Genomic DNA, 21670 nt, shown 5'->3' with positions numbered 1-21670 from the left:
GGCTCTCACGTCGGGATCTCCAATCTTCAGACATGGGAGTGGGACCAAGGACAGCAGTCTTCAAACATGGGACCTCAAATATGGGACCACCGATCTTCAGACATGGTCCCACTGTGACAGGGCCATGTCCCGCATGCGGTGCATAGGTTGAACTCGGGTGCATGTGGTGCTCTGCTGTCCCATCCCAGAGATGGTTGCTGGTGAGATACCATCATCTTCAGTCAATAGGTTAAAAAGTTACAACTTATAGGGCGGGTCTTTCGAAAAGGGAAAAGAAATGGGATTATTATTGATAAAGCAGGAGATGTCAACTCTTGCTTTAAACAGGTGTATGTCTGACATACAATGGTGTATGGGTTGATACCCATTCTCTATTCATCAGCATTATTCACATATTGGTAAACATTATTAGCAAACTTTTGAGTCTTTGTGTTTTCATCCAGTTCCCCTTTCATATTTGCCAGGTGTTTTAAAGAGACTAGGAGCCAACCATCGCAGGGATGCTGACAGCGTCATCATCATGCAAAACCACTTCTGCTGTTTAAAAAGCCTTCAGTGGCGACCACAGCTCAGAAGTCAGCAAGTCACTGATCTCGTACAGTGAATGGGTCATGCTGGGATACTGGGAACTGGTCGTGGGTAAGTTAGGGCATTTGTAGTTTTTCTTATCGGGATGAATATAAAAACATTTTCATATTTTTCACCGCAGGTAATATAATGTGATATTGGTTATTACAAAGTTTGCTATACGATTATGTTTATTTATCATACAAAAATGGAATATTTATTCGGTATTTCAGTTATTTATTTTCTTGGTAAGCGAAATTTCATACACCATTATATTGTAATATCGTTTATAACTGTAGTCATTTTAACCCATTCATTAAAACGTTATAAAATGGCATCAAGAAATCTAATCATTGTTTTTGAGAATTAGCATATGGGAGATTATTACAATTAAGTATCAGCAAAATCAGCAAAAGTGATTACAATGTTACTTTTTGGAATATTAATCGACCTTCACCTTATTTAGCGGTTTTCTATTGATTGACACATTTTTGTTCTGCTTTTAAAACACAGGATGAGTTGATTCGGGTTGATTGCCAAACAAATTATCTAGGCTTTTAACGATAGGAAAGGGAAATAACCCTTTTTAACAAAACCGTTATTGTTAAATTTACTGCAAAGCAAACGAAAAAAATATCGATTTCATCATCCTTAAACAAGTCAATCGTGTCAATCGTGTTAATCGTGTCATGTTCTGAACCGCAAAAGGAAATGAGAGCTTGGGTCTGAAAAAAAGAGCAGATAGCGAGAGATAGTCAAGACCTCTCAGTTTTAAAGGTTTTTAAAACCTCAAACTAATATAAGAATATGACTAATGCACGGGCCTATTATGAATACAAAAGTCATATTAACGATAAATTCATCATTGTACTGCAACATAATAGGTGCCTTATAGGTTGCATTATGCATTTGTTCATTTCCATCACATTTAAACAAATATTCTTTTTTTTATGAATTATTAAATATAGAAAAAACATATTCACTGAAATATATCTACAATGAAAAAATAAATTTTGAGTTAGACCACATCTACGTATGCTAATACTGTCTGTGTGTGTGTGTGTGTGTGGGGGGGGGGGTTTCGGTGTGTCTGGTACTATGCTGCACAAATAAATTTGACTTTGACTTTTGACTTTGTATCGTGTGTTCTTCTATAAACCATGGTTGATCCAAACAAAACATCTAGTCCTGCTACTGTTGGATCTCAGAGTTCACGGCCAGAATGCAGAAGAAGTTCTTAAACTGTGTCAAAGCAAGGAGGTGAGAGCTATTTTCCTACCATTTTACTCATTGGTGGTTCCACCCAAAGCTTAGAGGTCACCAAAACCATTCAGGCCAAGCTTCATGTCATTATTTATCAAAGGTAATCAAGTAAACCCTTGATAAAAATCAAGAAAAATAAATAAAATTGAATGCTAACCAAGCTAGAGAGATTCACTATGTTGTTGTTGCCACCATACTGCGGTGTCGGCCATTGACACTTTGACACACGTCCATATATTTAAATTGCTGTGCCTCTGTGGGAGTGTGTGTAGACAATGGCTGCTTTAAGCAGTCTCACCTGGTTGAGAATGGTTGGACTCTGGGGCTGGGTGGGGCTGCACACCTGTGCCAGATAGATCAATGTGCACAGGTCAGGTAGCCATCTCCAAACACATTCAGGGAGAGTTTTCCAACATGGTAACATGGAGCATCAGGCCATGTATCATTATATGCAAAACCAAAACCGGATTTTCGACCTCACCTAGGTGGAATGGGCAGCCACCTAGGTGGCGTGTCGCAAGGACCTTGTTACAGCCTGGTTGTCACTTGCTCACCTATGTTTCCTGTATGTTTAGGTCCCGTTCCCCCTGGATGGAAATGCCTCAGATCCCGTTGTTGTAGAAGGATGTATTGGCACCAGGCTATCCTTAGTAGGCCTTCCAGCAGACTCCAACTGCTCCCTATACCAAGGAGTGGACAGAGTAGTGACTCTGTGAGCAGTTTGTGTGTGTGTGTTTCCTTGTTTGTCTGTTTATTAATGGGCAAAATAGTGTAGTGGCTAGGGGGTTTGATCCCCAAATGCCTGGATCCCATCAGTAGGCATCCGTCTGCAAGGTGGCTGAAAGACTATAGTTGTCTTTGATCGTAATTCAATGCAAGTGGCCTTGGATAGAAATGCAGCTAAATGTTTATAATAGGTAAAAGTAAATGTGACTCCCCAGGGACAGCAGTCCTTCCAAGGTGCTGCCCCACCTGACGGCAGCCACCTCTGGGAACTACACAGTGAACTGCTCATGGAGCGACGGGTCCCACGCCGCGCTGACCCTCTGTCTGCACATCCTGAGTGAGTCATCCTGTCGCTTTGTCTGTGCTGAGTCTTAGGAGTTTGTTTAGTTTCAGGGCTGATAGGTTCTGGAATGATCCCAGGTTGAATTAGTACTTGTACTATAGTAACTTTTTGATTCAATCAAATGACAATGGTAGTGTTTTTATTTGGATGTTTCTAGAACGTCCCTCGCTGCCCATGTTGGATTTCCATCCTAAAAAAGATGATCATTCCCCTGAGATTAAGTGTGTCTCGGAGAGCAACCCCAAAGCGACCGTCACGTGGTACACCAGCCTCCAAGCCTCTGGGTGAGATCACTAAGGCCTGTTCGAAGGTTATCACATACAACACATTCAAATCTTCACTAATTTCCCATATCATCCAAAAAAATGGAAATAAGAAGATTTTTTCAACAATAATGCATGTTCTTCTCTTCAACAGAAGAAAATTCTCTGAGAATCCGATCAAAACTTCAAAAGAAGAATTTGTCAATAAGAAGTTAATGTGCTGTGCTGCCAACGCCATAGGGACAGAATGCTCTCAGCTATACGACTATGGTAACGCAAACACGCTGTCGTTTCAAAGGTTTTGGACTGATCTCAAAAATACAGGAAATTGAAACACAAACCAACACAAACACACACACACACACACACATACCCACAAACACACACACACACACACACACACACACACATACCAAGTTCCAGGAAAGGCTTTAAATATTTAAGTTGCAATAATGTTCTGAGAACGTTTTGTGTTTATCTTATCAATCAGCCACTGTATCATACTTCCTGCGATCTTCAGCCACACACGCACATGTATTCCTTTTATGTTTGTTGTTGATGGGTTTTGGGTGGTGCTGGACCGGACAATGGGTTAAAGGAGAGAGGGTCTGACATCTAGCATCGGGCCACAGGTGGGAGTCAAACCTGGGTCGCTACCATGCGTTGTTGCCACGGTTACCGCACTAGCAGCTGGAGCCAACAGCCAAACGTCTTATCTGTGTCTTTGCGTTTTATGATTTGTGGAACACATAGATAGAAAAAATAAATCACCATCAAAAAAATTATAATAAACACCTTGATGGACAATGAGTACAAAGACGCACAGAGACCTAGAACATCAAGTTATTGTTACCATTGTTATTGCTACCAAGTTGATGTGTTGGATGATATTCAAACTGGACGACCCTGGTCCATCTAAATACCACTCTCACTGTCGCCACACATGTGTGTTTTCAAGACATGGACTCCGAAAGCCCGGTAGGTGTGGAGCAGCAGGAGGTGAAGGAGGTGGTGCTCAGCACAGGCCAGTCCCTGCTGCTGCGCTGCAGCACGTCCGATAGCTACCCGATCAAGTGGAGCAAGGGCGGAGTACAGGGGATCACCACCAAGGTGAAGCCATTGACCTCAGAGAAGGACACAGAGGAAAAGGGGTTTGCAGTGTGTTTGCATGGGGCCAGATAGTGGTGTCCAGGGGGTTTGAATCCAAGCTGTCCTCAGTTAGTATTGGGTTGTGTCCATAACCCTCTTGTGCGCATCCTTGAGAGACATGTCTTAAACACTATCTTCTCCTGATTCTGAATACACTGAGTTGCTTTAGATACATTTTCTAAATGAGTACAAGTAATAGCACTCATTGTATCCTTCTTGTTTTGCAGTAAATTGCCATATTTTTGCTTTGATTTAATGCAATCTTTTCCTGGTGCTTAAAGACGGATAATCATGGGGGATATCAGATGGCCTACCTATACTTGAGGTCATTGACGCTGGAACAAACCGGCACATACACTTGTGTTGGCCCAAAAAATAAGACCATCTCCGTCCAAGTCCTGGGTTTGTAAAACCAACTTCCTTCACACTCTTCCCGGACACAGGTTTATGTTACTCTTTAGAACATGTCCAGACAACTCCATTCTCATTTCTCTGATATTCAGCTTCACACATTAAATTGCTTAAAAGTAGGACACTGAACCCCTTGAGTTCCAGAACTGAGTTTACGTTTTTTGTACCTCCCCTGCTTTAGCCAAACGCTTTGTATCCGTAAGTCTGGTTCGAACCAACATGACCATTTCTGCCAAAGAGGCCATGAACTTCTGCTTGCAAGCCAACATCTCCTCCAACCCTTTGCCTGACTACTGTGCGTGGGAAAGCCCGGACGGGAGATGGAGGGACTGTGGAGGGCCCTCCTGGAGGAACAGGTAGCAAGTGCATTAAGCTGTTAACCATCGTAGACTTCTACCGTAGAGCAGTTAGTGCCATGTGCCATGTTCGACTGGCAAGTGCTGTGGAGCCACTGGAGATGATAAGAACCGCTCTTAGCCCATATGAGGGCAGTGGTCATAACATTAGTCCTTCAGTAGTATGTACTTGGGTGGATTGTGTTTAGTTTGGTCTTCCAGTGAAATAACTAATCAAGCACTAAACATTATCCCACAGGACCAGGCAGCTGTGCGACCACATGAAATCTGGGAAATATAAGTTACACCTGGAGGTGGACAATATGAGAGTCACCCACACGATGTTATTGTGTGTGGCAGGTATAAGAAAACAGAGAGAGAATATGTGGACAATAGTTTCTATCGTAGTTTGGATGGCTGTCTGTACATGTTGTTTGTCTGCTTTACCCATGGAGATGATGTCACAAACATCAGCCTGAGCTTCAACAGTAGGCAGCCATAGAGAATCAAATGTGCTTCTGAGGGAACGGTCACCTCTTTAACATAACCGTTTACCGTTATTGATTCACGCAGATCTCAATATGATTTCCTGATCCTAACTCAGATAAACCTCAGTTCAACTGCCAGTTGCATGATGACATTGTCTGGTGTGAGACAGTGAGTCCTGTACCTACAAATGTCTCTTGGAGGTCATGCCAGGAGTCCAACGAGTCCAAGTACGTTGACTGTCTCATTTGGACTATTTCCTTATAAATCATTTTGAGCCCAAAATGTCTTCCAGAGAAACTTTAGGTACAAGTCCTTGAGCAGCAGGAAGACGTTTTCTAGGATACCCACGAGTAGTGTGGGGTCATGGTATCACAGTCCTGTACATATGATACAGTAGATATTGTTGTGTGTGTGTGCACGTCTGTGTGTGTGCACGTCTGTGTGTGTGTATGCATCTGTTTGTATGTGCTTCTGTGTCTGTGTCTGCATGTTTCTGTGTTTGTGCACGGCTGTGTGTGTGCACGTCTCTGTGTGTTTGCATTTGTTTGTATGTGCTTTTGTGTGTGTGTGTGTGTGTGTGTGTGTGAGTGCCTGTGTGTGTGTATGTGTGTGTTTGTGCAGCTGTACGAGTTTCCGACAGGAGATGGTGGAGGAGGTGCTGTTCTGTGAGACAAGGATCAACAGTTCCCTGATGACCGCTGAGGTGCCTCCCAATCACTTCTACCAATTCTGCCTTACCAATGCGTTTGGATCCTGGTGCAGTAATACAAAGTACATATCTCAGCCGCATCCAACAGGTAGGGACTGTCTCAGATATCCCTCGAACCAAATGTTGTTTTTCCAATGACAAAATATCCCAAATAGCAGATTGTACAGAATGTCAGAACCACAGATGTGCATATCTTCCTTGGTCTAGGGAACCCTGGGTCTGAGCTCAAAATATGCATTCTGGTCCTGTTGGTCGCCTTCGTATTGATTGGCATGCTGTTCCTTTACAATATCAGAAAAGTATGACACACACACGCACAAACACACAAACACACACACACACTTTACATTTGAAACACACACACACTGTTAGATCCGTCGACTATACCACCTCACGGGAGGTGGATTTAGCGAAACCTGTTGTCCAGTAACGGTTGTTAACAGGTCAGGGGGGAAATTCGCCCAGCCCCTAACTATCGTATTAACCAGACACCTACCCCGCTTGCTTCGGCGCCCCACCCCTGAGCATAACCCTGGTCAGTGCCATGGCTGCCGATCACGTTTGTGCGATAGCTCCCCCCTGGGATCCGTGCACTTGGAAGTTTGTTAGGATTGTTTAAGAGTTTGGAAACGACTAACTTAAGGGATATGTTTCTTCGAACTTGACTAAGTAACCTCTAAGATACACAATGCTTATACTGATTCCGCTGACTGTTCACGAAGCGCTATTCTATTCTTCATTTAAAGGAATTCACTGATTGATGGAAAAAGGGTGGGTTGATTGCAGTTTTATTTGTAGGCTAATATTTGGATCATTGCAATAGGCGGAAAAAAACATTAAAAAATGATTATTTTGGTATCGGATTCTACCTCTTTCATATGGGATAGTGGTTCTAATGAACAGGGGAAAGAGAGAGAAAACTCAATCTTTTTTCACGGCCGAAAGTGTGTACTCATTTGGTCCCACAGCTGGTGGCCTTCATATCTCCGCAGGGCTACGGGATGAGTCCTCCCTTTGTGAACCGGCAGATAAGGCTTGCTTCAAGCGGGCTGCGGAATTTGTATTTGGAGAGAAGTTATTTTCTTCAGATTTTCTGGGTACTCGTCTTTTCCTCATTCCTCTTTTTTCTGGGTCTATGTCTTGGTCTTGGTCCTTTTCCTGGTCCATTGGTCTTTTTCTTTGTGGTCTGTTTCTGGGTCTTTATCCACTACGTCTGTTTCCTGGGTCTTTATCCATGAAGTCGTTCTCTGGGTCTGTGAGAATGAGCCTCTCGACTCACTCCCATTTCAGGATGTAACGGTTAGGACGCACTGATGTTTATGAGTAGGCCACAAGAATTCAGCCAGCAACGTAGGTTTACGTGGAAAATAGTGAATATTTATTTACCTTGCTTAAACAGTGAAACGGCAAAGCCAAACAAAAATACTTTGATAAACAAAACAAAGTCAACCAGAGGGTTGTTCACTAGCAAAGATCCAAAGAGAGAATCACAATACGTGTACTAGCCTCACAGCAAGCGTTCACCCAGCAGTCTCACTCTCCCTCCCCCATTCCCGGGAAGGCAGAAAACACCGGGCTTAAATAAAGCCACCCAATTAACTCAATTTGTAGATACCAATTGTCATAGGGTTTCACAGACCCATGTACGATACTACATTCACCTTTAACGTTGAAATAATCTTCGTACATACATTTCATTACTCATCTCATTACATTTCATATGCTGATTATGAACTTCACTATAACAATGTAAAATACCACAATAATGAACATACCGCAAATAACGTTCCCCCCCCCCGCCATTGCAAACAGTCATCTTCCCACATCCCAATCAGGCAATGAGGTCGTACATTTTCTGGCGCTCGTGTTGGCCGGGGTTCGAAATGTTTGAGGATCCAGGACGTGAGTGAGGGCTGTTAGTGTTTGTTTGTGTCATTCAAAATGTATAGATTAACAGCAGAGAATGGGTTATGGAGCAGATCATCTGGTACCTAACCAATTGCTAGGATGTTTGCATGTTTACAGGTAAGTAACAGAAAGGTTTTGTCTAATGACGAGATGCAGTTGCCGGCACCGCGTGTCATACCAAACATTACCAGATGCGTGTATGCGTGTGTGCGTGTTGATCAGTTACATGTTGCGAGTAGTGTCAGACATATACGCGAAAACGAGAGTTACGAATGTAACTACGGCTCTATGAATCCTGGATGATCGCCATAGGCGGTGCTTAAAGCACTGGATATCTCCACCTCGCGCATGCACGTTTCGAGTAACCAATACCAACATAGTCACCTGTGACCTCCACGTGACACCGGAAAGGCTATATCTTCCAGTGTCATCAGAGGATCTGTTCCTAGAATCTTCTCGTGAAAACACAAGGATTCTGAGTTACTAAACGCTCTGGCGGTCATCCAGGATTCATAGAACCGTAGTTGCATTCGTAGCTCTCGTTCTATTTCATCCCTACTGACCGCCAGAGGCAGTGCTTAAAGCACTTGATGACCCATACCAAAAAGGTCACAAAGAATCCAACACCCACCTCACTCATTGGAGGCAGCAGAGCTTGGAAGTAGGACCACACCCATCGGATGGGGAGTGGCGACGTTGACGACGGTAAAACCTCATGAATCTGCCAGGCGACGTCCATGATGCCGCGGCACAGATCGACTCCAGGGGTACACCTCTTAGTGCAGCCCATGATGTCGACACGCTCTGGAGTGGCACCTCAACCCAGATGGCAGGGGGCGGCCACTGGCCCCATAGGCATGTTTGATGGCGTTGACGACCCAGTGGGACAGCCTCTGTTTGGAAAGGGCAGAACCTCTGTTAGGGCCACTGTGACACACAAACAGATCCTCAGACTGACGTATACCGGAAGTAGCAGCAATGTAAGCCCTAAGTGCCCGTACCGGGCACAGCATCTCAAACTCATTCTCCTCAGATGGGGAGTCAAAGCGAGCAAGCTGGATAGGTTGGTTAAAATGGGTGCGTGAAAGCACCTTGGGCAGGAACGCCACATTTGCCCATAAAACCACAACTGAGCCATTAGGGTTCCACCGCAGGCATGTATCTGCCAGGGATAGGGCATGCAACTCCCCGACCCGCTTTGCAGTGGTAATGGCGAGCAGAAAAGCCACCTTCATGGACAGCCACTTCAACCCTATCTGGGTCAGCGGCTCAAAAGGAGGTGATGACATGGCCTCTAGCACCAGGGGCAGGTCCCAAGCTGGAGCCCTCAGAGTCCTAGGGGGACGCAGCCTCAGGGCCCCCCTAAGGAAGAGGGACACCAACCTGTGGCACCCCACTGTGGCTCCATCAACATTTCATGCCGGGAAGAAATAGCAGCCACATTCCTCAAGGTGGAATGAGAGCGACCACCATCCAGGAGGGACTGCAGAAACTCCAGAACGGTGGCCACGGAGCAACGTACTGGGTCTACTCTACTCAACCCTCAACAGTGGGTCGGGCCCTGCAGCGGCCAAGCCGGGAGCTGGAGGCGACGGGGATCTGGGTGCCAAATCTGACCCCCCAGCTGCGAAAGGAGGTCCTTCCTGTAGGGGAGGCGCCATGGAGAGCTGCAGCAGAGCCTGCGCAGCAGTGTAAACAAGAGTCTCCCTGGCTAGTAGGGGGCCACCAGAAGTAGCCTGTGGCCCCGCAAAAATACCCTCTGTAGTATGGGAAGAATCAGGGGTAGTGGTGGGAAGGCATACAGAGGACTCTGGTCAGTCATGAGCTAAGGCATCCTGTCCGAGGGGGCCGGTCACCTCCGTCCAGGAGAACCAGAGGGGGCAATGTGTGGATTCTTCTGCGGCAAAGAGGTCCACTTCCGCCCTGCCAAAGAGACCCCATATCGTCTCCACCACCTCCGGATGAAGCCGCCACTCCCCTGGTGGGGGCTTCTGCCGCGATATGAAATCTGCAACCTGATTCCATTTCCCCGGTATGAAGACCGCCCGCATGCTGGCCAGGCAGGGCTATGCCCAGGTCAACAGGCTCCGAGATACCCGGAGTAGCTGTGAAGACCCCTTGGTGGTTGATCTGGGCAACAGCAGACCTGTTTTCTGATCGAACTAGCACATGCTTGCCTCTCAATTAAGTGCTAGATGTACCGCTCTGAGCTCTAGTACATTGATGTGTGCGTGGTTCTGGGCCGGCCACTGCCCCTGGGCAGTCCTGCCCTGCCAAACCGCGCCCCAACTCAAGTGGCAAGCTTCCGTTGCGACCAGCTCCCGACGGGATGGAATGGTGCCCATGGTTACACCCACAGATATATACGACCTCTTTCTCCAAAGGGACAGAGAGAAGAGGCATCACCGAGACACCCTGACCTTTTGGTGCCTTTGCCACTTGGAGTCCAAGTGGAGGCTGTTTAGCCACATCTGCAAAGGGCGCAGAGACAGCAAGCCGAGAGGCACCACAGCTGAGGCAGCTGTCAGCTTGCCCAAGAGCTGAAGAAAATGAATGAATGGCAACATCCTGCCATACCCGAAGAGGGGGAGGCAGAGGAGGATGTCGGTTACACGCCGAGGTGACAGATAGGCCCTCATAGCGTCCGAGTCCAGGACCATCCCCAGGTATGTGACCTGTTGGGATGAGTCAAGGCAACTCTAAAAAGAAGTTTACTGCAGGCCCAGCCGGGCCACGTGCAAAAGTAGCCGAGCCGTATCCCGGGCCACCTGAAACTGGGACGGTGCACAGATCCAGTCCAAATAAGGCAGGACCTTCGTGCCCTGACTCTGCAGGGGTGTGAGAGCTGCCGCCACCACCCTGGTGAATACCCTCGGGGAGAGGGAGAGACCAAAGTGAAGTACCCTGAACTGATAATGACGGCCGCGAAAAGCAAACCGTAGGAAGTGCTGATGGTGCGGTGCAATTGAGACGTGGAAGTATGCGTCTTTCAGGTCCACAGTGGTGTACCACTCTCCCCTGGTGACCACACACAGCGTGTGGTCACCTGGTAGCACCTTCAGGAACCTGTTGAGTCCCCTCAGGTCGAGAATGGGGCGGAATCTGCCATCTTTCTTTTTCACAAGAAAGTACCTGGAGTAGAATCCTCTGGGATGCAGTAGAGTATCCACTGGCTCGATTGCCCCCTTGGCCAGGAGGGTGGACAACTCCTGGTCCAGAGCTAAGGCCTCTGCCGGGTCGTTGACGACAGTCATTTTGACCCGGCTAAAGGCTAGGGGCCGGCGTCGGAACTGCAATTCGCACCCTTGGGTCAAGGTGGAAACCACCCAAGGGTCTGAAGTACAGGCAGCCCAGTAACTGAGCTGCTGCTGGGAAAACCAACCCCAGGAAAGTAGGCATTCGGCGGCCCGAAAGCCATCCGCAGGCTGAGACCTCCGTAGGCCACCAGAGTAATCAGGTGGCTGAGAGCCCCGCTGGGGGACAGCCGAGGGGCCCCCAGGCCTGCTATGAGCAGACACACTCCTGTGGAGACCGGACAGCTGCTGCCTGGTCTGCCTAGCTCAGGCAGCCCCCTCCAGTGCCTCAAGGGGAGCTGACCCAAAAAGCTCCCCTGGTTCCACCGGCACCGCACAGAGGACCCTCCTACACGCCTCTGTCAGGGGCGACAGCGCAGGCCACACCTGGCGGAGAGTCTAGACGAGGGTGGACATCGTGCGCCCTAACATCCTTGACATGAGGGCAAAATCCTGTAATGAGGCGTCAATCAGACTCTGCAGCGACGGCTCAACCTGGGCCTGCTGCAGAGAGGTCGAATGACCTAGCAACAGGTGGGAAAGGGAGTTCCCAATACGACTCAAGCGTGCCGCAGCGAGTTGTATTGGAAACCAAAACGTTACCGGGAGCAGGAGCGAGAGCACCGCCTTCACTGGTAAGTTATATGGAAAATAAATTGGTGGTTAGAACGGCTAACACACCAAAAAACTAAACAATAACAGAGCAATGAGGCCAGCGAGTGCTGGGAGCGGGAGCGAGCACGCTGCCCTTACTAACAAACGCCGGCACACAACTCTCCTTCTTCCTTTTCTTTCTTAGAATTATGAGCAAGCCACAGCCTCTGGAGGACGGGTTGCCCGCGGCTCCAACCGTGGTCACGAGGCTGCACGTAGTCAGCTGTAAGCATATTTCCTTCCTTTCTCTAACAAAGGTGCAATACGGTACCTGCGCAGCAAAAAGATGTAAAGGAACAGATCCTCTGACGACAACGGAAGATATAGCCTTCCCGGTGTCACTTGGGGGTCACAGGTGACTATGTTGGTATTAGGTACTCGAAATGCACATGCGCGAAATGGAGATATCCAGTGCTTTAAGGACCGCCAGACACTAGCGGCGCCGGGATTTTGATTGTGGGTGGGCCTCCAGAAAACTGGATTGGCCAGTTGAAATAAGCCAAAAATGAAAACTGAGTTCCCCTTCATCTCCGTTTCAGTGCTTTTCTGCGGCACTGAGGACAGCGACTCAGTAGCCTACCTGTGTGGCTCTTGTGTCGCTGTCCTCAGCTCAGAGCTGAAGCGGACAAAGACATACACCAGGCAGTAAGCCTAACTTAATTTATCTCTTTTGAACGTTCAGTACACAAAAAGACTGAAACAGAATTATATCTTTGGAGGGTCTGTTTCTCTCTTCATTCATTTACCCAGCACGGCGCGCAGGGAACTGTCCAAAATTATTTAACTGTTTCTTATAAATTCAGAATGACAGAAGAACTGTATGGACATGAAATAGCAGCAGCATTGAATCTGACACATCTGCTAAACACAAACAGCAGGAAAACGATCAAAAATTATTTCTCCTGTAGCTTATTCCTTAAGAATAATTAAATTAATAACATATCTAACCATATAAACAACAGCACAACAATCCGAGATAACTGATAAATAATCACAAATGCACACAATTCAATTCAAACTTGCTTGTGGGACTTGGGGCTGACAGCAGGAGGCGGTGGGGTTTCGTGCTGAACACAGCAAGAATTTCTTGATATTCCAGTGAATCAGTCAATTCCCTTTCAAATGAAAGCACGGACAACGAGTTCATCTATCAACATTGTTGCCCTGGTGCCTGTTTTTATCCGATTGACAGCTGAAAAGCAGTACTTGTCGTCATGGGCAATGTGAGGAGGCTGTTCATGTTGGGGAAAATATCACGGGGGCATGCGTCGAGCACTTCTACGAGTGTTTCTTTTTTCTCGTTCATGGTCTTGTTGGCCTTTGCCTTTCTTTTAAGCTGCTGCACAAACACAGTGTGCTCTGCGTCTTCCACTGGAATGGAAAAGTGCGCGCAGGCGGGCCGGATGAGCCTTGTCATCAAAGGTGTCTGACCGTGGCAAGCAGGAGGAAAGTTTTGGAATTTATAATTTATATAATTGTCTTCTGTCAACAACGTGCTATGCTTGATTGTAGCGAACAAATATTTTGTAACTGTAACTTACACATGCAAGTCCTTTAATTTGCGCGTCAACACTTGCTAAATATTATTTATAAATATAAATTATAAATTCCACAAATTTCCTCCTTGAACTGAACTCCGGCGCATTCAGCAATCGACTTGTGTGGACTTCCTGTAAACACGGACCTACCGGTAATGCTTGTTAAACTGTCTTTTTAAATAAACTCCGGGTTTGCAAACTAAGTTGTTGGTGCTTCGTGTTATGTGTAGAGACCCTAGTCCTGCTACTGCAGAGGTTTGGTGCTATTTTTATCAATATTAGTGGTTAAAAAATGCCGATTTGGAAGCGAAACTCAATGCCCAAAGCCAATAACATGGACGCCAAACATTGCGCCGGGCAAACTCTTATACTCGATTTTCAATGAAAAAGGTATCTGAAGGCTTATTTTTGTGGGTTTTCATGCCAAAACAATGGTTCTGGGTTCCTGGGTTCAATTTGCGCCGGAATTACACTTTAAAGGTTCTCTGGTGTTTATCATTTGATTCTGGGATGGTATGAGGTTTTTCTGGGGCCGTTGTTTTCCTCTAGGTTAGGAGAGGAGTGTTTGTTTGTTTACTGGGGAACCGACCCCAAACAGTCTTTGGAAGGCAGCCATTTCTCCGGCCTTGAATAATATAAACAGAGTAACAGTGTCAGGCATGGCTGAACTTTGACAGGGCTCCTCCTCCCCAGATTCCCTCGATCCCTCTTCAAAGGATAACTGGTCCACTAATATTAGCTTATTTAAGATAGGATGGTAGCTCCATCCTATTAGCTGCTTCATGGCGGTCTGGTAGAAGGTATTTGCTAGCCATAGTGGTTCATGGTCCTCTTTAGTCTGAGAATGGTTTGAGCTAGCTCACTCCTTGTATCCCTTTCTTCTTTAGCAAAACGACACACACACACACACACACACACACACACACACACACACACACACACACACACACACACACACACACACACACACACACTTCACATTTGACACATACACGCACACACACAGCATTTGAATCTGTTTTGTTTTTGTCGGTTTGTTTTAAAACAGAAGCCGCGGTATGAGAGCCAACTACAGATGATATTACATTCAACACACACCGTTTTACATTTGACACACACACACACACACACACACACAGCATTTGAATCTGTTTTGTTTTTTACAACAGAAGCCGCGGTATGAGAGCCAACTACAGATGATCCAGATAATGGGGCCCAATGATAATGATTATATTTACATCAACTTCAAGGACTTCCAGTACGACCAGAAATGGGAGTTTCCAAGGGAGAACCTGCAACTGGGTGAGCAGACTGCCTGTACTTCCCCTCCCTGATAATTTACAGCAGCATACAGGAAATGTGGGCATCATAACAGAAAGTAGAGACAGGTCAAGACAGAAGTAGACATGAAATAGATACATTAAACCAGATTAAAGAAGTTATATCGATATGAACAAGAGGAGAAGGTAGCGGTTGGTGATGCAAACAGCATACAGCTGTAGGTAACCAGCTGATGCCTCTAAAAAAAGCTAATGAAGGGTCTGTTGTTTTCTGCCCCCCTAGGTAAAGAGCTGGGTTCCGGGGCCTTTGGCATGGTGGTCCAGGCCACGGCAGTGGGCTTCGGCCCTCAGGGTACCTCTCAGGTGGCTGTCAAGATGCTCAAAGGTCAGAGGCCACCTACTCTCCATGCCTTTATGCTCTCAGTGGGTCCCACTAGAAGACCGGTCCTGACGGTCCATCTTGCTTTGGGGTCCCCTCCCCAACCGAGTCGTCAGACTCAGAGTCAGCGGGTTCAGCTCCCAGTGGGTAGGTGCCTTAAGGCATCTTGCTCATGGGTGCCTGACAGCCACAACAGGTTTTGGACCTTGGGAATCCAACCCGGTATCTTTCTGTTCTTTCTCCCCCCTGCAGAGAAACACCAGACAGTGGAGAAAGAGGCGCTGATGTCTGAGCTGAAGATGATGACTCAGATAGGTAACCATGACAACATAGTCAACCTGCTCGGGGCATGCACAGGCACAGGTAAACGGGCAGGGACCTCATGTATTTACGCCACTACACAACTTTCTCATAACACACATAGAGCGTGACGTAGTTAACCTCCGGTCTCTCTGTTATCTCCCAGGGCCTGTGTATCTGATCTTTCAGTTCTGCTGGTATGGAGATCTGCTGAACTATCTGAAGAACAACAGAGAGTGCTACCATAAGTCTCTCACCGACGCCTTCAACAAGGACCGCTTCACCAGCCTCTACCACAACCTGCAGTCTAAGCGGGACTCCAGGTCAGTCCACATCCACCCTGCTGGGTACCACAGGCCAAACATGGTCCCCCATTTTAACAGGAGAGCTCATCAAAGTATCACAATTTAGGAGACTACTTTTAGGAATTTCAAATTCATAAATCACTTTAAATAGCACTATATGAACAGGATAATTTCTCTCTGTTGTGTATAGCCGTTCAGCTCATCCAGGCTGCCGTTCATTTACCGGCCAGAGGGCCAGTAATGAGGCAGTATGAACACATATTGACTTTAGCCTCCACACTTTTCAATTGTAGCTAAAGACCTAATTCATAGAGCCATCCAAATAAGAGGTGGAAGGAACTTTTTATAAAGCCTTAAGTGATATTTGATTGTAAATATGATATTTGATCGGCTGGTTTGTTTGGTAGAGTTTGGAACATAAATCGGAGACAGCTCTACATCAAATAGCCTTCCCAGCCTTCGAACTAAACACTTAAAGCGGTTTGTATGGTCATGGAGGAAATAATGATGATATGTATTTGATGTTGGGATGTCTACTTGAAGGTAGCAGATATAGGTGAGCCTCAACTCCATCTTTGGTAACATTTAGTAAAATCTAAAATGCTTTATCTTATGCTAAATTTACCTTCAAGCAGGAAGTCCTTCAGGCTTGGTCTTTCACAATCCTCACACCATTATCATGAAGCAACTCCTGTTTTCCCAGCGAATTCCAGATACCAGTGGAAAACTACGTGCATATGCCCCCTGCCACCACTGGGGGGCAGGAGAACCTCGCCCTCCTCAACCTCACTGATGAAGGTCAGTAGTGGACCCGACATTGGTGATCCATGATCTTGGTGCAACATATACCATATACCATGGACTTGATGCTGGTGATACAAGATATTTTGTGCTACATATACCATGTACATGATATTGTTGATACATCATCTTTGTGCTACATATACCATGTACATGATATTGTTGATACATCATCGTTGTGCTATATATACCATGTACATGATATTGTTGATACATCGTCTTTGTGCTACGTATACCATGGACATGATATTGGTGATACATGATCTTTATGCTACATATACCATACAGAGACATGCACTGCAGATGAAAGGGAAAAATATCATACCGATCAGAATAAATTGTACTAACATGCAAAACCAAAGTAAGATTTATTTGTACAGCCCTAAATCATAGAGGCCTCCAAGGCCATCATATACCATTATTAAACGGCTTTGTGAATAATCGACTCTGGTCAATTAAGGTCTGTTATTTCTGAATAGCAGGCCGCTGCTTTGAGGGACACACAGTTGCTACGGATGCTATTTCCAAGCGTAGAATCAAAAGAGAATTTTCTTTTTTTTTGCAAAAGCAATACAGTGATGTATACCATGAGTCGAATGTCGTCTGTAAACTGACGTCAAGGGACTAATCTACCCCCCCCCCCCCTTCCAGGCATGGATAAGGAGTCTGGGCAGCAGGCGGAGCAGCTGGAGGGGCTTACCTACAATGACCTGCTGAGCTTCGCCCACCAGGTGGCCATGGGCATGGAGTTCCTGTCCTCCAAGAATGTAAGGATCCCCCCGTCAGGGTCGAGTTCTCCACGTCTGATTCAGAGGTTTTGGTCCAACGTTTATTTATGATAATGTGGGATTTTATTTTGTAAACAAGTAGAAAAATGATTTATTACAATCTCTGAAAATGCATATGAGAACTTTCATGTATCATGTATCAGGATCATGCATCATTGTATCCGGATCATCTATCATGTATCATGTATCAGGATCATGCATTATTGTATCAGGATAATGTATCATGTCTCGTGTATCAGGATCATGTGTCATGTATCAGGATCATGCATCATTGTATCAGGATCATCTATCATGTATCATGTATCAGGATGATCATGCATCATTGTATCAGGATAATGTATCATGTATCAGGATAATGGTCTATGTCCATACTATGTCTCTGTGTAAGTGGGTATATGTGTCTGTGTAAGTGGGTTGTTTCATGTATCAATGCATCATGTATCAAGATCATGTATCTGGATCATGTATCATGTATCAGGATCATGCATCATTGTATCAGGATAATGTATCAGGATCATGTTACATGTATCAGGATAATATATCATGTATCATTGTATCAGGATAATGTTTCATGGATCAGGATCATGTATCATGTATCTGGATCATGTTTCATGTATCAGGATCATGTTAAATGTATCAGGATAATGTTTCATGTTTCCTTCACCCCATCTGCAGTGCATCCATCGCGACCTGGCGGCCCGCAACGTCCTGGTGACCAAAGACCGGCTGGTGAAGATCGGGGATTTCGGCCTGGCCCGGGACATCGACCATGACTCCAACTACGTGGTGCGAGGAAACGTACGTCCCGCCGCAGCTCCATGATGACGTCTGACCATGTTTAGGAACGAGTCTGATGTCTGTGTGTCTTCAGTGTGTACAGTCTAGCTCTGGCTGCTGTGTGGGTCGTAGTGTGAGTGGATGCCTGTTCCCCACAGGTGCGTCTGCCAGTGAAGTGGATGGCTCCAGAAAGCATTTTCCAGGGCATGTACACCATGAAGAGTGACGTCTGGGCCTACGGTATCCTCCTGTGGGAGATCTTTTCACTGGGTAAGCTGCTGCACTACAAAGGTGTTTATATGAAACGTGAACTTAAGAGGCATTGACCCAGGTCTCTTGGGGCTGTGTTCGGTGTCAGGCGTCACACCGTATCCTGGGGTGAAGGTGGACAACAAGTTCTACTCCATGATCGAGAGAGGCTTCCAGATGGAGTGTCCGTACTACGCCGGGGTCTCTGTGTAAGTGGATCTATGTCCGTACTATGTCTCTGTGTAAGTGGGTCTATGTCCGTACTATGTCTCTGTGTAAGTGGGTCAATGTCCGTACTATGTCTCTGTGTAAGTGGGTCTATGTCCGTACCATGTCTCTGTGTAAGTGGGTCTATGTCCGTACTATGTCTCTGTGTAAGTGGGTCTATGTCCGTACTATGTCTCTGTGTAAGTTGGTCTATGTCCGTACTATGTCTCTGTGTATGGGTCTATGTCCGTACTATGTCTCTGTGTAAGTTGTTCTATGTCTGTACTATGTCTCTGTGTATGGGTCTATGTCTGTACTATGTCCCTGTGTAAGTAGGTCTATGTCTGTACTATGTCTCTGTGTAAGTGGTTCTATGTCCGTACTATGTCTCTGCGTATGGGTCTATGTCTCTGTATAAGTGTGTCTATGTCTCTGTGTAAGTGGGTCTATGGCCATACTATGTCTCTGTGTAAGTGGGTATATGTCTGTACTATGTCTCTGTGTATGTGGGTCTATGTCTGTACTATGTCTCTGTGTATGTGGGTCTATGTCTGTACTATGTCTTTGTGTAAGTGGGTATATGGCCGTACTATGTCTCTGTGTAAGTTGGTCTATGTCTGTACTATGTCTCTGTGTAAGTCGGACTATGTCCGTACTATGTCTCTGTGTAAGTGGGTCTATGTACTACCCCAGGGTCTCTGTGTAAGCCTGCCTTCTCCTAAATCTAAATGCCTCTGTACTGTAGTGACAGTAGATCTGTCCAATGCCACTCTGGATCTGCCATAACCAATCACTAACGTTTTGCCGGGAATCATGTTGCGCTCAGGCTGTAAACAAACCAAACACCGTGCGTGAAGATGTCCGTCAACGAGAGCTGACTTTAACATCATTGTTCTCAAACCCACTAACATACCTTAGACCCAGACGTAGTACTGAAGGGAAATTAAAATTGAGCGGAAGTACTTAGGCGGGCGGAGCCAGGCTACCGTGGTCTGTGTGTGGTCAGTGGTCTGTCAGTGGCCCTGTGTGGTCATTGGTCTGTGTGTGGTCATTGGTCTGTGTGTGGTCAGTGGTCTGTGTGTGGTCAGTGGTCTGTGTGTGGTCAGTGGTCTGTGTGTGGTCTGTGTGTGGTCAGTGGTCTGTGTGTGGTCTGTGTGTGGTCTGTGTGTGGTCTGTGTGTGGTCAGTGGTCTGTGTGTGTTCAGTGGTCTGTCAGTAGTCTGTGTGTGGTCAGTGGTCTGTGTGTGGTCAGTTGTCTGTCAGTGGTCTGTGTGTGGTCAGTGGTCTGTGTGTGGTCTGTGTGTGGTCAGTGGTCTGTGTGTGGTATGTGTGTGGTCAGTGGTCTGTGTGTGGTCAGTTGTCTGTGTGTGGTCAGTGGTCTGTGTGTGGTCAGTGGTCTGTGTGTGGTCTGTGTGTGGTCAGTGGTCTGTGTGTGGTATGTGTGTGGTCAGTGGTCTGTGTGTGGTCAGTGGTCTGTGTGTGGTCTGTGTGTGGTCAGTGGTCTGTGTGTGGTCTGTGTGTGGTCAGTGGTCTGTGTGTGGTCAGTGGTCTGTGTGTGGTCAGTGGTCTGTGTGTGGTCTGTGTGTGGTCCGTGGTCTGTGTGTGGTCTGTGTGTGGTCAGTGGTCTGTGTTTAGATGTCCTTGTGTTAACCCTGTGAACACCTCTGTGGTCCTCTAGGTACAGGGTGATGTGTAAGTGCTGGAGCCTTGAGCCCAGTGACCGCCCTGCGTTCTCCAAGCTGGTGGCCTTCATGGAGGCCCAGCTCACCAATATGGAGGAGAAGGTAGGCTTGTAATCACAGCACTAGGCCCTATTTGGTTGTGGTTACAGTGAATCCCAGCCCAATGGTCATGGGTGCAAACCCCATGTCCATAACAGAGAAACAGGCCAACAGAATATATCGTTTTATAAATAAATGATTCTTTCTTTTTCAAGAGCATAGATCTTGTTTTTTTCTTCTCAGCTGTATCATAATACTGCAGAGGAAGGTTCCGTTGACTACATGAATGCGTCGGCCATCTTGGATAGTTCCTCCCCACTGATGAAAGAGAAGGCAGTTCCGGGGCCGTCTTCACAAAACAACTACTGTCAGACCGCAGAGTTGAACCCATGAGAGGGCTCCAGCACAAAGAGTTCATATCATGTCATTATTTGTCTTTAGTTTGTTAGTCTCTTCCAGGAAGTCTCAGTTAGTCTTCTGAACTTAAATTGCTTAATGGTAAAGTTGAATGTTGTAATGTGCATTACATTTTTTTGCCATGATTAAAGTATGGTTGTGTATTATTTGTGGTTGCCATTGTTATAATATTGATATATCTTGTATTGTGCATATCAGGTACTTCAAGGCTTTCTGCAGCTATAGGAAGTCCAACCATTTATTTTAGATTTTTTTATTTTGTTCTGCTGGGTCTCTGTCATATACTGGACCTTGCTTTTTCTCCGAAATGTGATTTGATAGCTGCACATTATGGAAGATATTTCTCAAAGCAAACAATTTCGTACCTTTCAACATTAGTATTCCATGTAACCCGTGTATTTTTTACTGAAATAAAGGTTGTTTGTTCGAATATTTCCTCATCATTCTAAGAAAAGCTTTAACTACCAACGGCTTGTCTGTGCCCTAGGGGGCGGCGGAGGGGCTTTATTATGTGGTATCGATTTTGTGTTCATGTTGTGTTTTGTGTTCTATTCGTGTTAACCCTTACCATTTCTTATTTGTATGTTCGTTAATTGTTTTTATGGTAGGCCTTCATTATGCTTCAATTATAATTAAATAACTAAAAACGTCCCGTGATGGCATAATGTCGTAATGCCGACCAGCTGTGTTACAAGCCTGTGTCCACAAGTTCACTCACCCTATGGATGACCTTTGATCTTCAGTGCGTCATTTTATCTTGTCCGAAGGTCAATATAAACGCTAAAGTGCATCTGTTTTT

General features: G+C 46.0%; 1 protein-coding gene across 3 annotated transcripts; it reads left to right on the top strand.

Annotated features, from left to right (window-relative positions):
* Nucleotides 1–558: 558 nt before the first annotated feature.
* On the top strand, nt 559–21295 carry LOC307088813 (receptor-type tyrosine-protein kinase FLT3-like). 3 transcript variants are annotated; one of them, XM_079754816.1, is made up of 24 exons: nt 559–639; nt 1754–1827; nt 2406–2542; nt 2772–2893; nt 3057–3183; nt 3320–3432; nt 4121–4272; nt 4593–4713; nt 4904–5078; nt 5317–5417; nt 5662–5773; nt 6168–6343; nt 6463–6554; nt 14818–14950; nt 15212–15313; nt 15560–15670; nt 15774–15930; nt 16616–16710; nt 17365–17480; nt 18177–18299; nt 18437–18548; nt 18637–18736; nt 20412–20517; nt 20698–21295. In XM_079754816.1, exons 1-24 carry the CDS (start codon nt 612–614, stop codon nt 20845–20847), a joined length of 2835 nt encoding a protein of 944 aa, XP_079610942.1. In that variant the 5' UTR covers nt 559–611; the 3' UTR covers nt 20848–21295. The 3 variants fall into 3 exon arrangements, with proteins under 3 accessions (XP_079610942.1, XP_079610941.1, XP_079610943.1); XM_079754815.1 differs by having other exon boundaries at nt 3317–3432; XM_079754817.1 differs by lacking the exon at nt 2406–2542 and having other exon boundaries at nt 564–639; nt 3317–3432.
* Nucleotides 21296–21670: the final 375 nt, after the last annotated feature.

This window comes from Pollachius pollachius (assembly GCF_949987615.1).
Source record: "Pollachius pollachius genome assembly, chromosome: 17".
Lineage (NCBI taxonomy): Eukaryota > Metazoa > Chordata > Actinopteri > Gadiformes > Gadidae > Pollachius > Pollachius pollachius.
The sequence above is the reverse complement of the archived record's forward strand: the minus strand, read 5'-3'. Positions and strand labels throughout refer to the sequence as shown.